General features: G+C 32.5%; 1 protein-coding gene across 2 annotated transcripts in view; it reads left to right on the top strand.

Moving 5' to 3' along the window:
- LOC131138558 (neural-cadherin-like) overlaps positions 1 to 18609 on the top strand; it is a 148022-nt gene that overhangs the window by 102615 nt on the left and 26798 nt on the right. The window contains exons 23-28 of one of the 2 annotated variants that reach the window (XM_058087570.1): positions 1579 to 1793; positions 3305 to 3432; positions 5416 to 5543; positions 5959 to 6082; positions 14969 to 15122; positions 15317 to 15483. In XM_058087570.1, coding sequence (XP_057943553.1) covers positions 1579 to 1793; positions 3305 to 3432; positions 5416 to 5543; positions 5959 to 6082; positions 14969 to 15122; positions 15317 to 15483 — 916 coding nt within the window. The remainder of the gene's footprint in view (positions 1 to 1578; positions 1794 to 3304; positions 3433 to 5415; positions 5544 to 5958; positions 6083 to 14968; positions 15123 to 15316; positions 15484 to 18609) is intronic. The other variant, XM_058087571.1, reaches the window with a different exon arrangement.

Below are 18609 nucleotides of genomic sequence, written 5' to 3'. Positions count from 1 at the left end.
ACTTGACCTGTCTTGACTTGACATGTCTTGACTTGACTTGACTTGTCTTGTTTTGACTTGAGACTTGACTGGACTTGACTTGATTTGACTTGACCTGTCTTGTCTTGACTTGACTTGATTTGACCTGTCTTGATTTGACTTGACCTGTCTTGTCTTGACTTGACTTGATTTGACCTGTCTTGATTTGACTTGACCTGTCTTGTCTTGACTTGAGACTTGACTTGACCTGTCTTGTTTTGACTTGAGACTTGACTGGACCTGTCTTGTCTTGACATGACTTGAGACTTGACTGGACCTGTCTTGTCTTGACATGTCTTGTCTTAATTTGAGACTTGACATGTCTTGTCTGACTTGACATGTCTTGTCTTGTCTTGTCTTGACTTGACCTGTCTTGTTTTGACTTGACTTGACATGTCTTGTCTTAACTTGAGACTTGACTTGACCTGTCTTGTTTTGACTTGACTTGACATGTCTTGTCTTAACTTGAGACTTGACTTGACATGTCTTGTCTTGACTCGAGACTTGACTGGACCTGTCTTGTCTTGCTTGAGACTGACTTGACCTGTCTTGTTTTGACTTGAGACTTGACTGGACCTGTCTTGTGTTGACTTGACTGGACTTGGCTTGACCTGTCTTGTCTTGGCTTGAGATTCGACCTGTCTTGTTTTGACTTGAGACTTGATTTGACCTGTCTTGTTTTGACTTGAGATTTGACTGGACCTGTCTTGTGTTGACTTGAGACTTGAGACTTGATTTGACCTGTCTTGTCTAGATTTGACTTGACATGTCTTGTCTTGACTCGAGACTTGACTGGACCTGTCTTATCTTGACTTGAGACTTGACTGGACCTGTCTTGTTTTGACTTGAGACTTGACTTGACCTGTCTTGTCTTGACTTGAGACTTGACTTGACCTGTCTTGTCTTGAGACTTGGCTTGACCTGTCTTGTCTTGACTCGTCTTGACTTGAGACTAGACTGGACCTGTCTTGTCTTGACCTGACCTGTCTTGTCTTGTCTTGAGACTTGACTTGAAGTTGCACATCTTGACTTAAGACTTGAGCCCAGACTTGGGATTAAAGACACGGCTTTACAGACATTAAGGTTAAAATGACTTCATATAAACATACAATCAAAACATACAATTCCATAAATTATTCCAAAAATCCAAAAAATGAAGAGTGCAGATAAAATACTTTACCTACTTTACCTCACCGTCGTATAGCCTTGACTCCATGACCATGAAGACCTTGAGACCATGAAACAGAGCTACGTATTCTCTGAGTGACACACCAGTGCAGAGCCCTGAGGACTGGACTAATATCGTATTTCATTGTTCTCGTCGGGACTCGAGCAGCAGCATTCCGGATGAACTGCAGCTCGTTTAGTCAGCTCGGTAAGAATTCCGTTAGAGTAGTGAAGTCTGCTGGATGTGATGGCTTTATAGCGCCACCTATCGACCGTCAACATGCTGGAATTCCGAGGTTGCCTTCGCCTGCTGAAGAAAAGATGAGATTCTTGTGACGATTTCAACACCGTTTGATTCCGTTGTGTCCTATTTTTTTTCCCATGGTGCAACAGGTGCCAATGCCCTCCTCAGCACGACGGGCCAGACTGCCAGCAGCCAAGACGTAGTTTCCTTGGCAACGGCTACGCCTGGTTTCCCCCCATAAAGCCGTGTTTTTATAGCCATCTTTCCCTGGAGTTTATGACAGAAGAAGATGACGGACTGCTTCTATATGCCGGCCCTTTGACCGCTCAGCTGCCTGGAGACGTTGAAGACTTCATGGCCATAGGTAAAGAAAAAGGGTCGGGATGATTACACGGGATTTGAACCTGAGACCTTGAACTTGTGGAGTGAGCTTGGTTTCTACTACTCTCTATGCTACAAGACCTGTCTCGTCTTGTCTTGACTTGAGACTAGACTGGACCTGTCTTGTTTTGACTTGAGACTTGACTGGACCTGTCTTGACCTGACTTGATTTGAGATTTGATCTGTCTTGTCTTGATTTGACTTGAGCTGTCTTGTCTTGACTTGAGACTTGACTGGACCTGTCTTGACTTGAGACTTGACTGGACCTGACTTGACTTGACTTGAGACTTGACTTGACCTGTCTTGTTTAGACTAGAGACTTGACTTGACCTGTCTTGTTTTGACTTGAGACTTGAGTGGACCTGTCATGTCTTGACTCGAGACTTGACTTGACCTGTCTTGTCTTGACTAGAGACTTGATTTGACCTGTCTTGTTTTGACTAGAGACTTGACTTGACCTGTCTTGTTTTGACTTGAGACTTGATTTGACCTGTCTTGTCTTGACTTGAGACTTGATTTGACCTGTCTTGTTTTGACTAGAGACTTGACTTGACCTGTCTTGTTTTGACTTGAGACTTGAGTGGACCTGTCTTGTCTTGACTTGACCTGTCTTGTCTTGGCTTGAGACTTGACCTGTCTTGTTTTGACTTGAGACTTGACTGTACCTGTCTTGTCTTGACTTGAGACTTGATTTGACCTGTCTTGTTTTGACTTGAGACTTGACTGGACCTGTCTTGTTTTGACTTGAGACTTGACTGGACCTGTCTTGTCTTGACTTGAGACTTGACTTGACCCGTCTTGTCTTGACTTGAGACTTGACTTGACCTGTCTTGACTTGAGACTTGATCTTGATTTGACCTGTCTTGTCTTGACTTGAGACTTGATTTGACCTGTCTTGTTTTGACTAGAGACTTGACTTGACCTGTCTTGTCTTGACTTGAGACTTGATTTGACCTGTCTTGTTTTGACTAGAGACTTGGCTGACCTGTCTTGTCTTGAGACTTGACTTGACCTGTCTTGTCTTGACTTGAGACTTGACTTGACCTGTCTTGTCTTGACTTGAGACTTGACTTGACTTGACTTGACCTGTCTTGTCTTGACTTGAGACTTGACTTGACCTGTCTTGACTTGAGACTTGATCTTGATTTGACCTGTCTTGTTTTGACTAGAGACTTAATAATAATAATAATAATAATAAATAAATGACTTGACCTGTCTTGTCTTGAATTGAGACTTGACTTGACCTGTCTTGTCTTGAATTGAGAATTGACTTGACCTGTCTTGTCATGACTTGAGACTTAACTTGATCTGTCTTGTCTTGAATTGAGACTTGACTGGACCTGTCTTGTCTGGACTTGAGACTTGATTTGACCTGTCTTGTCTTGACTTGACTTGACCTGTCTTGTCTTGATTTGACTTGAGACTTGACTGGACCTGTCTTCATTATTTTTTCCATTCATGTGTAATAATGTAATAATTTTTCTTTTCATACAGAGCTAATTGGTGGCACACCCAGTCTGAAAATCAACCACGGTTCTGGTACGCTAGTTCTCCACCTAATAAACAGCATCGGCTTGGCCGACAGACGCTGGCATCGCCTTGACGTGAGGAGTAACAGTAAAGTAAGGCAATTACCTTCCTGCCGCCATCACAAGACATCACACCTGCTCGTCTCCTCGTACAAAATAACAAAACGTTACAGGACGTTGCTCAGCTCCACGTCATCCGAGTCAGCCTCATTTTGTGAGAATTTAGCAGAAGAAAATAGAATCCATTAAATTTAGCACAGAATGCGTCATTGTGTCTTTGACATCAATCAACCAATTGTTTCGGGGGTTTAGGGACCCCGAAGAAGGGGGGGTAATCATGTGTTACACAATGTATAACAATTTTTATTTAGAAATTAAATATTTACATCATTAAAGACTTCTAAGTACATTTTTAACCTTATTGGAGCTCTTCAGACATCGACTAACAACCCTACAGTCACTTGTACACTGGTATTACCCAGGATACTAGCAATAGTAAAAGTAAATAAGCCTCGTGTGTTGCTGTATTGACAACATATTGCGCAACTGCAGGGTCCTGAGACACATGCTAACTCGCAAACTAGACCGCTAGCGACCTAAACGGTAGCCTTCGAGTTATTTCCTTCAAACGTAAATAGCCAAAAAAATTACCACTTCCACATGGATAGCGAGGATAACTATTAACAGTTATTTAACCTTTAACATGAACATTAATCAAACGTAATAATAATTTTTTCGGGGTACATGATACCATACAGCAAACATATCAAACTTAGCAGGGGCCTCAAACTAGTGTCATGCGGGCCACATTTGGCCACATTAAATTTAGCAGAGAATGTGTCATTGTATCTTTGACATCAATCAACCAATTGTTTCGGGGGTTTAAGGACCCCAAAGAAGGGGGGGTGGGGGTAATCACTGGTATTACCCAGGATAGTAGCAATAGTAAAAGTAAATAAGCCTCGCGTGTTGCTGTGTCGCTCGGGAAATTTGTGGCAGACGGACAGGGAGGGACGTCGGAATTTTTTTTTGGCGAGATAATTCAAACCTGCAATAAAAGCCTGTTGTTCTGGCAATCAAATTTGTCTCGAATATTACATTAACATTACTGACACCCAGTGAGCGATGTGGAATACTACATATGAACAACATCTTTGAATGCATCTTCTGAATGCCTTATACCAGGGGTCTCAAAGTCAATTTACTTGGGGGCCACTGGAGCTAGGGTCTGGGTGAAACTGGGCCACATCAGGTTTTCCAAAAAAAAAAAAAAAAAAAAAAAAAAAACCCATTTATTAAAAACAGAAAAATATACAAACTTTTTCAGTGCTTTGGTCCACTGTTCTCAAATATTTTAATTTTTATTTTTCTGCACAAAATAAGATTAAAAATAAACAAATCAAGAATAAAGAAAATCAATCAGTAATAAATACATATAATAATAATAATAATAATAATAATAATAATAATAATAATAATAATAATAATAATAATAATAATAATAATAAAAATAAAAATAATAAATCAGATTAAAATGAACAAAGCATTATTCGAGCACTGTAGACATGACAAAACACGACTATAGTCACATTTATACTTTTTTTATATTTACAACATATTGCACAACTGCAGAGTCTTTAGCCACATGCTAACTCTCAAACTAGACCGCTAGCGACCTAAACGGTAGCCTTCGAGTTATTTCCTTTAAACTTAAATAGCCAAAAAAATTACCACTTCCACATGGATAGCGAGGATAACTATTAACAGTTATTTAACCTTTAACATGAACATTAATCAAACGTAATAATAATTTTTTCGGGGTACATGATACCATACAGCAAACATATCAAACTTAGCGGGGGCCTCAAACTAGTGTCCTGCGGGCCACATTTGGCCCGCGGGCCGCATGTTTGAAACCCCTGCCTTACACAGTATTTATATTTTAGTTATTTTCGCAAGCCAAAAAAATAAGAAAAATAATAATAATAATAATTACCGGTAATAATGGGTCAATATGATTTATCAATAATATATTTTGGGATTGGGAACTGTGATTTTTCTCTCCCTGTTTTGAAGGAAGTTCGATTTACTCTGGATCGATGTTCCACTGCCATCGTCATGGAGACGGAAGGGGTGGAGTCCTGGGCGATGACGGAGGATCGCTCATCTTGTGAAATTCGAGGAGTAACACCCAATCGTGACAAGTAAATTGTTCTGCATTACATATAAAAAATCTGCTCTTATTTATTGTATTTCTGCTGTAAAAAATATGAATTATTAATTATTATTTTATGATTTTATGTGTGATTAAAGCCTTTTTTGTCTGGCGCTTCAAATATATTTTCCTGTGATGTAAAAGAGTAAAACTATAACTTCGTCCTAATTAAAAGTTATGCAAATCGGAAGTACATTACCCAAATATCCTTGGAAAATGGGGGGGGTAATGTCATGAAAACACCGCCATTTTTCAACGAAACCGACCAGGAATAATACGTGACCTCTGCTGTCAGGAAGCTCAGCCACAAAAGAAAAGAAATCATACTAAGTCGCGACCTTGACAGTCTCTTGTTGTTCGCTTCTCATGCGTTGTTGTTGTTGTTGTTTTGTCTGCTGTTCCAGGTTTCTCAACGGGAGCCACGTGTTGCAGCTCGGGGGGGTCAATGTGAACACGTCGTATGAATACCCTCAGCTCCGACACAAACACTATACCGGGTGTATAAAGAACCTACGAATGGACACCAAGGTAATTTGTGTACATCGGTAATATACCCATTTTATCTACCAAAGTAATTCGTGTATATCGGTAATATACCTATTTTATCTACCAAGGTAATTCATGTACATTGGTAATATACCTATTTTATCTACCAAGGTAATATACCTATTTTATCTACCAAGGTAATTCGTGTACATCGGTAATATACCTATTTTATTGACCAAGGTAATTTGTGTACATCAGTAATATACCTATTTTATCTACCAAGGTAATATACCCATTTTATCTACCAAGGTAATATACCCATTTTATCTACCAAGGTAATATACCCATTTTATCTACCAAGGTAATATACCCATTTTATCTACCAAGGTAATATACCCATTGTATCTACCAAGGTAATATACCCATTTTATCTACCAAGGTAATATACCCATTTTATCTACCAAGGTAATATACCCATTGTATCTACCAAGGTAATATACCCAATTTATCTATTTTATCTACCAAGGTAATATACCCATTTTATCTACCATGGTAATTTGTTTACATTGGTAATATACCCATTTTATCTACCAAGGTAATTTGTGTACATTGGTAATATACCCATTTTATCTATTTTATCTACCAAGGTAATATACCCATTTTATCTACCATGGTAATACACCCATTTTATCTACCAAGGTAATTTGTGTACATCGGTAATATACCCATTTTATCTACCAAGGTAATTTGTGTACATTGGTAATATACCCATTTTATCTACCAAGGTAATATACCCATTTTATCTACCAAGGTAATATACCCATTTTATCTACCAAGGTAATATACCCATTTTATCTACCAAGGTAATATACTCATTTTATCTACCAAGGTAATATACCCATTTTATCTACCAAGGTAATATACCCATTTTATCTACCAAGGTAATATACCCATTTTATCTACCATGGTAATATACCCATTTTATCTACCAAGGTAATATACCCATTTTATCTACCAAGGTAATATACCCATTTTATCTACCAAGGTAATATACCCATTGTATCTACCAAGGTAATATACCCATTTTATCTACCATGGTAATATACCCATTTTATCTACCAAGGTAATATACCCATTTTATCTACCAAGGTAATATACCCATTGTATCTACCAAGGTAATATACCCATTTTATCTACCAAGGTAATATACCCATTTTATCTACCAAGGTAATATACCCATTTTATCTATTTTATCTACCAGGGTAATTTGTTGTACATCGGTAATATACCCATTTTATCTACCAAGGTAATATACCCATTGTATCTTCCAAGGTAATATACCCATTTTATCTACCAAGGTAATATACCCATTTTATCTACCAAGGTAATTTGTGTACATTGGTAATATACCCATTTTATCTATTTTATCTACCAAGGTAATATACCCATTTTATCTACCATGGTAATTTGTTTACATTGGTAATATACCCATTTTATCTACCAAGGTAATTTGTGTACATTGGTAATATACCCATTTTATCTATTTTATCTACCAAGGTAATATACCCATTTTATCTACCATGGTAATACACCCATTTTATCTACCAAGGTAATTTGTGTACATCGGTAATATACCCATTTTATCTACCAAGGTAATTTGTGTACATTGGTAATATACCCATTTTATCTACCAAGGTAATATACCCATTTTATCTACCAAGGTAATATACCCATTTTATCTACCAAGGTAATATACCCATTTTATCTACCAAGGTAATATACTCATTTTATCTACCAAGGTAATATACCCATTTTATCTACCAAGGTAATATACCCATTTTATCTACCAAGGTAATATACCCATTTTATCTACCAAGGTAATATACCCATTTTATCTACCAAGGTAATATACCCATTTTATCTACCAAGGTAATATACCCATTGTATCTACCAAGGTAATATACCCATTTTATCTATTTTATCTACCAGGGTAATTTGTTGTACATCGGTAATATACCCATTTTATCTACCAAGGTAATATACCCATTTTATCTACCAAGGTAATATACCCATTTTATCTACCAAGGTAATTTGTGTACATTGGTAATATACCCATTTTATCTACCAAGGTAATATACCCATTTTATCTACCAAGGTAATTTGTGTACATTGGTAATATACCCATTTTATCTATTTTATCTACCAAGGTAATATACCCATTTTATCTACCATGGTAATACACCCATTTTATCTACCAAGGTAATTTGTGTACATCAGTAATATACCCATTTTATCTACCAAGGTAATTTGTGTACATTGGTAATATACCCATTTTATCTACCAAGGTAATATACCCATTTTATCTACCAAGGTAATATACCCATTTTATCTACCAGGGTAATATACCCATTTTATCTACCAAGGTAATATACCCATTTTATCTACCAAGGTAATATACCCATTTTATCTACCAGGGTAATATACCCATTTTATCTACCAAGGTAATATACCTATTTTATCTACCAAGGTAATTCGTGTACATCGGTAATATACCCATTTTATCTACCAAGGTAATATACCCATTTTATCTACCAAGGTAATATACCCATTTTATCTACCAAGGTAATATACCCATTTTATCTACCAGGGTAATATACCCATTTTATCTACCAAGGTAATATACCCATTTTATCTACCAAGGTAATATACCCATTTTATCTACCAGGGTAATATACCCATTTTATCTACCAAGGTAATATACCCATTTTATCTACCATGGTAATATACCCATTTTATCTACCAAGGTAATATACCCATTTTATCTACCAAGGTAATTTGTGTACATTGGTAATATACCCATTTTATCTACCAAGGTAATATACCCATTTTATCTACCAAGGTAATTTGTGTACATTGGTAATATACCCATTTTATCTATTTTATCTACCAAGGTAATATACCCATTTTATCTACCATGGTAATACACCCATTTTATCTACCAAGGTAATTTGTGTACATCAGTAATATACCCATTTTATCTACCAAGGTAATTTGTGTACATTGGTAATATACCCATTTTATCTACCAAGGTAATATACCCATTTTATCTACCAAGGTAATATACCCATTTTATCTACCAGGGTAATATACCCATTTTATCTACCAAGGTAATATACCCATTTTATCTACCAAGGTAATATACCCATTTTATTTACCAAGGTAATATACCCATTTTATCTACCAGGGTAATATACCCATTTTATCTACCAAGGTAATATACCCATTTTATCTACCAAGGTAATATACCCATTTTATCTACCATGGTAATATACCCATTTTATCTACCAAGGTAATATACCCATTTTATCTACCAAGGTAATATACCCATTTTATCTACCAAGGTAATATACCCATTGTATCTACCAAGGTAATATACCCATTTTATCTACCATGGTAATATACCCATTTTATCTACCAAGGTAATATACCCATTTTATCTACCAAGGTAATATACCCATTGTATCTACCAAGGTAATATACCCATTTTATCTACCAAGGTAATATACCCATTTTATCTACCAAGGTAATATACCCATTTTATCTATTTTATCTACCAGGGTAATTTGTTGTACATCGGTAATATACCCATTTTATCTACCAAGGTAATATACCCATTGTATCTTCCAAGGTAATATACCCATTTTATCTACCAAGGTAATATACCCATTTTATCTACCAAGGTAATTTGTGTACATTGGTAATATACCCATTTTATCTATTTTATCTACCAAGGTAATATACCCATTTTATCTACCATGGTAATTTGTTTACATTGGTAATATACCCATTTTATCTACCAAGGTAATTTGTGTACATTGGTAATATACCCATTTTATCTATTTTATCTACCAAGGTAATATACCCATTTTATCTACCATGGTAATTTGTTTACATTGGTAATATACCCATTTTATCTACCAAGGTAATTTGTGTACATTGGTAATATACCCATTTTATCTATTTTATCTACCAAGGTAATATACCCATTTTATCTACCATGGTAATACACCCATTTTATCTACCAAGGTAATTTGTGTACATCGGTAATATACCCATTTTATCTACCAAGGTAATTTGTGTACATTGGTAATATACCCATTTTATCTACCAAGGTAATATACCCATTTTATCTACCAAGGTAATATACCCATTTTATCTACCAAGGTAATATACCCATTTTATCTACCAAGGTAATATACTCATTTTATCTACCAAGGTAATATACCCATTTTATCTACCAAGGTAATATACCCATTTTATCTACCAAGGTAATATACCCATTTTATCTACCAAGGTAATATACCCATTTTATCTACCAAGGTAATATACCCATTTTATCTACCAAGGTAATATACCCATTGTATCTACCAAGGTAATATACCCATTTTATCTATTTTATCTACCAGGGTAATTTGTTGTACATCGGTAATATACCCATTTTATCTACCAAGGTAATATACCCATTTTATCTACCAAGGTAATATACCCATTTTATCTACCAAGGTAATTTGTGTACATTGGTAATATACCCATTTTATCTACCAAGGTAATATACCCATTTTATCTACCAAGGTAATTTGTGTACATTGGTAATATACCCATTTTATCTATTTTATCTACCAAGGTAATATACCCATTTTATCTACCATGGTAATACACCCATTTTATCTACCAAGGTAATTTGTGTACATCAGTAATATACCCATTTTATCTACCAAGGTAATTTGTGTACATTGGTAATATACCCATTTTATCTACCAAGGTAATATACCCATTTTATCTACCAAGGTAATATACCCATTTTATCTACCAGGGTAATATACCCATTTTATCTACCAAGGTAATATACCCATTTTATCTACCAAGGTAATATACCCATTTTATCTACCAGGGTAATATACCCATTTTATCTACCAAGGTAATATACCTATTTTATCTACCAAGGTAATTCGTGTACATCGGTAATATACCCATTTTATCTACCAAGGTAATATACCCATTTTATCTACCAAGGTAATATACCCATTTTATCTACCAAGGTAATATACCCATTTTATCTACCAGGGTAATATACCCATTTTATCTACCAAGGTAATATACCCATTTTATCTACCAAGGTAATATACCCATTTTATCTACCAGGGTAATATACCCATTTTATCTACCAAGGTAATATACCCATTTTATCTACCATGGTAATATACCCATTTTATCTACCAAGGTAATATACCCATTTTATCTACCAAGGTAATTTGTGTACATTGGTAATATACCCATTTTATCTACCAAGGTAATATACCCATTTTATCTACCAAGGTAATTTGTGTACATTGGTAATATACCCATTTTATCTATTTTATCTACCAAGGTAATATACCCATTTTATCTACCATGGTAATTTGTTTACATTGGTAATATACCCATTTTATCTACCAAGGTAATTTGTGTACATTGGTAATATACCCATTTTATCTATTTTATCTACCAAGGTAATATACCCATTTTATCTACCATGGTAATTTGTTTACATTGGTAATATACCCATTTTATCTACCAAGGTAATTTGTGTACATTGGTAATATACCCATTTTATCTATTTTATCTACCAAGGTAATATACCCATTTTATCTACCATGGTAATACACCCATTTTATCTACCAAGGTAATTTGTGTACATCGGTAATATACCCATTTTATCTACCAAGGTAATTTGTGTACATTGGTAATATACCCATTTTATCTACCAAGGTAATATACCCATTTTATCTACCAAGGTAATATACCCATTTTATCTACCAAGGTAATATACCCATTTTATCTACCAAGGTAATATACTCATTTTATCTACCAAGGTAATATACCCATTTTATCTACCAAGGTAATATACCCATTTTATCTACCAAGGTAATATACCCATTTTATCTACCAAGGTAATATACCCATTTTATCTACCAAGGTAATATACCCATTTTATCTACCAAGGTAATATACCCATTGTATCTACCAAGGTAATATACCCATTTTATCTATTTTATCTACCAGGGTAATTTGTTGTACATCGGTAATATACCCATTTTATCTACCAAGGTAATATACCCATTTTATCTACCAAGGTAATATACCCATTTTATCTACCAAGGTAATTTGTGTACATTGGTAATATACCCATTTTATCTACCAAGGTAATATACCCATTTTATCTACCAAGGTAATTTGTGTACATTGGTAATATACCCATTTTATCTATTTTATCTACCAAGGTAATATACCCATTTTATCTACCATGGTAATACACCCATTTTATCTACCAAGGTAATTTGTGTACATCAGTAATATACCCATTTTATCTACCAAGGTAATTTGTGTACATTGGTAATATACCCATTTTATCTACCAAGGTAATATACCCATTTTATCTACCAAGGTAATATACCCATTTTATCTACCAGGGTAATATACCCATTTTATCTACCAAGGTAATATACCCATTTTATCTACCAAGGTAATATACCCATTTTATCTACCAGGGTAATATACCCATTTTATCTACCAAGGTAATATACCTATTTTATCTACCAAGGTAATTCGTGTACATCGGTAATATACCCATTTTATCTACCAAGGTAATATACCCATTTTATCTACCAAGGTAATATACCCATTTTATCTACCAAGGTAATATACCCATTTTATCTACCAGGGTAATATACCCATTTTATCTACCAAGGTAATATACCCATTTTATCTACCAAGGTAATATACCCATTTTATCTACCAGGGTAATATACCCATTTTATCTACCAAGGTAATATACCCATTTTATCTACCATGGTAATATACCCATTTTATCTACCAAGGTAATATACCCATTTTATCTACCAAGGTAATTTGTGTACATTGGTAATATACCCATTTTATCTACCAAGGTAATATACCCATTTTATCTACCAAGGTAATTTGTGTACATTGGTAATATACCCATTTTATCTATTTTATCTACCAAGGTAATATACCCATTTTATCTACCATGGTAATACACCCATTTTATCTACCAAGGTAATTTGTGTACATCAGTAATATACCCATTTTATCTACCAAGGTAATTTGTGTACATTGGTAATATACCCATTTTATCTACCAAGGTAATATACCCATTTTATCTACCAAGGTAATATACCCATTTTATCTACCAGGGTAATATACCCATTTTATCTACCAAGGTAATATACCCATTTTATCTACCAAGGTAATATACCCATTTTATTTACCAAGGTAATATACCCATTTTATCTACCAGGGTAATATACCCATTTTATCTACCAAGGTAATATACCCATTTTATCTACCAAGGTAATATACCCATTTTATCTACCAGGGTAATATACCCATTTTATCTACCAAGGTAATATACCCATTTTATCTACCAAGGTAATATACCCATTGTATCTACCAAGGTAATATACCCATTTTATCTACCAGGGTAATATACCCATTTTATCTACCAAGGTAATATACCCATTTTATCTACCAAGGTAATATACCCATTTTATCTACCAGGGTAATATACCCATTTTATCTACCAAGGTAATATACCCATTTTATCTACCAAGGTAATATACCCATTTTATTTACCAAGGTAATATACCCATTTTATCTACCAGGGTAATATACCCATTTTATCTACCAAGGTAATATACCCATTTTATCTACCAAGGTAATATACCCATTTTATCTACCAGGGTAATATACCCATTTTATCTACCAAGGTAATATACCCATTTTATCTACCAAGGTAATATACCCATTGTATCTACCAAGGTAATATACCCATTTTATCTACCAAGGTAATATACCCATTTTATCTACCAGGGTAATATACCCATTTTATCTACCAAGGTAATATACCCATTTTATCTACCAAGGTAATATACCCATTGTATCTACCAAGGTAATATACCCATTTTATCTACCAGGGTAATATACCCATTTTATCTACCAAGGTAATATACCCATTTTATCTACCAAGGTAATATACCCATTGTATCTACCAAGGTAATATACCCATTTTATCTACCAAGGTAATATACCCATTTTATCTACCAAGGTAATATACCCATTTTATCTACCAAGGTAATATACCCATTTTATCTACCAGGGTAATATACCCATTTTATCTACCAAGGTAATATACCCATTTTATCTACCAAGGTAATATACCCATTTTATTTACCAAGGTAATATACCCATTTTATCTACCAGGGTAATATACCCATTTTATCTACCAAGGTAATATACCCATTTTATCTACCAAGGTAATATACCCATTTTATCTACCAGGGTAATATACCCATTTTATCTACCAAGGTAATATACCCATTTTATCTACCAAGGTAATATACCCATTGTATCTACCAAGGTAATATACCCATTTTATCTACCAAGGTAATATACCCATTTTATCTACCAGGGTAATATACCCATTTTATCTACCAAGGTAATATACCCATTTTATCTACCAAGGTAATATACCCATTGTATCTACCAAGGTAATATACCCATTTTATCTACCAGGGTAATATACCCATTTTATCTACCAAGGTAATATACCCATTTTATCTACCAAGGTAATATACCCATTGTATCTACCAAGGTAATATACCCATTTTATCTACCAAGGTAATATACCCATTTTATCTACCATGGTAATATACCCATTTTATCTACCAAGGTAATTTGTGTACATCATTATTTATTTTTTTTCCCTTTAGATTCTAAAGGTCTCCGATGTTGCGGGCTCCACCCAAATTCATTGATTGTGTCTTTCTTCTCCCACTAACCACATCTTTCCTACCATCTTCTTCTGCTCAGCTCTTTGACCTTGGATCTCCAGCCCAGTCTGCCAACAGCGTGCCAGGCTGCTCTTTTAGCGATGACCTCTGCTCCGACACGGAACAACAAGCGGAGCCGAGTTCTATGAGCTGCCGATGCGTTCCAGGTTTTACCGGGCCGCAATGTGACCAACGTAAGTACTTTGAAAATACCGTGGTAGTACACGTTGTTGGAGATCTTTGGTGAAGGTTTCAGTTTTGGACCTCGCAAGCACAACAATTTGATGTTAGAAGCTTTGCTCAAAGGATCTCGGGTAGAACGAAGCTTCTCACACGCGTTTTCCCAGTCGACAGCTGAATTAATTGAACATGCTTTGTGATGGACAAGCGCTTCCAGAGTTCTCCTTTGATGGACGCAGCCACGTTCAGTTCCAGCTGCTGTGGTCGCTGCCTGCGAGACAGATAAGAGTCCAGGCCGGGATTCGAACACGTGTCGCTTCTGGTGTCATCCTCAGCCTGCTGACGAAGGAGCAGAACGAATACCTTCGTTTAGAGGTGAGTTTTTATGAGTTTAAATATTGTAAATATTTAATTATTACAATTAAATATTAATTATTAAAATTAAAAATTAATTATTACAATTGAATATTAATTATTTAAATTAAATATTAAATATTTTAATTAATATTTAATACAGCAATTAAATATAAATATAATTTAAATATACATCTTCATAAATATGATGAGGGACAATCATGTCATTTTAGTAGCATTAGAGTTGCAATATTTATGAAAATAAAATATTTTTAAAATTCAAAATGTCATAAAAAAAACAAAATAAGGTTGTGAATTATTATGGGAATAAATTATAAATTATTATAATTATATAATTATAATTATGAGAATGATTGACAAAAAGGAAGTTGAAATGGTTGGAAAATAATATTTATAATAATAATTTTTTTATGAGAATAAACTTGTAATATTATGAGGAAATATTAGTGACGTAGTTAAAATATTAAAATTTTAAATTAAATATTAAATATTTAAATTAAATATTAAATATTTTAATTAATATTTAATACAGCAATTAAATATAAATATAATTTAAATATACATCTTCATAAATATGATGAGGGACAATCATGTCATTTTAGTAGCATTAGAGTTGCAATATTTAAGAAAATAAAATATTTTTAAAATTCTAAATGTCATAAAAAAACAAAATAAGGTTGTGAATTATTATGGGAATAAAGTTATAATTATGAGAATGATTGACAAAAAGGAAGTTGAAATGGTTGGAAAATAATATTTATAATAATAATAATTTTTATGAGAATAAACTTGTAATATTATGAGGAAATATTAGTGACGTAGTTAAAATATTAATTATTTAAATTAAATATTAAATATTTAAATTTAATATTAAATATTTTAATTAATATTTAATTCAGAAATTAAATATAAATATAATTTAAATATACATCTTCATAAATATGATGAGGGACAATCATGTCATTTTACTATCATTAGAGTTGCAATATTTAAGAAAAAAAAATATTTTTTAAATTCAAAATGTCATTTAAAAAAAACAAAATAAGGTTGTGATCTTTGGAAAATTAGGTTGGGAAATATTATGGGAATAAAGTTATAATTATGTGAAGGATTGACAAAAAGGAAGTTGAAATGTTTGGAAAATTAAAAAAAAATGGCTGTAATTTCGTGAGCATAGAAAAATTATTTTAATTTTTTTAAGTCTTTTTTAAATTTTAAATGTTTTTAATGAGAATAAACTTGTAATATTATGAGGAAATATTAGTGACGTAGAGTTAAAATATTATTTTAAAATAATAATTATTAAAAAAAAATAGAAAAAATTTTTTGGAAGTCATAATATCATGAAAAACAAAAAGCAGAAAAAAATTGGCAATTTTGCAAGAATCAACTTGTAATATTATGAAGAATAATAATTCTTATGTCAGAATTTGGAAGAAGAAAATTGAAGTAGTTGGAAAATTAAAAAAAAAACAGCAGAAATGAAATATTAACAAGAAAAATCACAGTTTTACGAGAATAAATATTTAATAATTATTTTAAATATACATATACAATTAAATATAAATTTATTTATTATTTTAATTAATATTTAATACAGCAACTAAATATAAATATAATTTAAATATACATCTTCATAAATATGATGAGGTACAATCATGTCATTTTACTATCATTAGAGTTGCAATATTTAAGAAAGAAATATATTTTTTAAATTCTAAATGTCATAAACAAAACAAAATAAGGTTGTGATCTTTGGAAAATTAGGTTGGGAATTATTATGGGAATAAAGTTATAATTATGTAAATGATTGACAAAAAGGAAGTTGAAATGGTTGGAAAATTTTAAAAAAATGGCTGAGACTAGAAAAATTACAAAAGTCTTTTTTTAAATTTTAAATTTTTTTAATGAGAATAAACTTGTAATATTATGAGGAAATATTAGTGACGGACAATCATGTCATTTTATTAGCATTAGAGTTGCAATATTTTAGAAAAAAAAATATTTTGTCATAAAAAAAAACAAAAGGTTGTTGTTGTTGTTGTTGTTAAGGTTGGAAAATTAGGTTGGGAATTATTATGGGAATAAAGTTATAATTATGTAAATGATTGACAAAAAGGAAGTTGAAATGGTTGGAAAATTTAAAAAAAAATGGCTGTAATTTCGTGAGAATAGAAAAAATATTTTAAATTTTTTTAAGTCTTTTTTAAATTTTAAATGTTTTTAATGAGAATAAACTTGTAATATTATGAGGAAATATTAGTGACGTAGAGTTAAAATATTATTTTAAAATAATAATTATAAAAAAAAATTAGAAAAAATTTTTTGGAAGTCATAATATCATGAAAAACAAAAAGCAGAAAAAAATTGGCAATTTTGCAAGAATCAACTTGTAATATTATGAAGAATAATCATTCTTATGTCAGAATTTGGAAGAAGAAAATTGAAGTAGTTGGAAAATTAAAAAAAAAACAGCAGAAATGAAATATTAACAAGAAAAATCACAGTTTTACGAGAATAAATATTTAATAATTATTTTAAATATACATATAACAATTAAATATAAATATAATTTAAATATTTTAATTAATATTTAATACAGCAACTAAATATAAATATAATTTAAATATACATCTTCATAAATATGATGAGGTACAATCATGTCATTTTACTATCATTAGAGTTGCAATATTTAAGAAAGAAATATATTTTTTAAATTCAAAATGTCATAAACAAAACAAAATAAGGTTGTGATCTTTGGAAAATTAGGTTGGGAATTATTATGGGAATAAAGTTATAATTATGTAAATGATTGACAAAAAGGAAGTTGAAATGGTTGGAAAATTTTAAAAAAATGGCTGAGACTAGAAAAATTACAAAAGTCTTTTTTTAAATTTTAAAATTTTTTAATGAGAATAAACTTGTAATATTATGAGGAAATATTAGTGACGGACAATCATGTCATTTTATTAGCATTAGAGTTGCAATATTTTAGAAAAAAAAATATTTTGTCATAAAAAAAAACAAAAGGTTGTTGTTGTTGTTGTTGTTAAGGTTGGAAAATTAGGTTGGGAATTATTATGGGAATAAAGTTATAATTATGTGAAGGATTGACAAAAAGGAAGT

The sequence above is a fragment of the Doryrhamphus excisus genome, chromosome 11 (genome assembly GCF_030265055.1).
Source record: "Doryrhamphus excisus isolate RoL2022-K1 chromosome 11, RoL_Dexc_1.0, whole genome shotgun sequence".
NCBI classification, from domain to species: domain Eukaryota; kingdom Metazoa; phylum Chordata; class Actinopteri; order Syngnathiformes; family Syngnathidae; genus Doryrhamphus; species Doryrhamphus excisus.
This window is presented reverse-complemented; position numbering and strand designations above follow the sequence as displayed.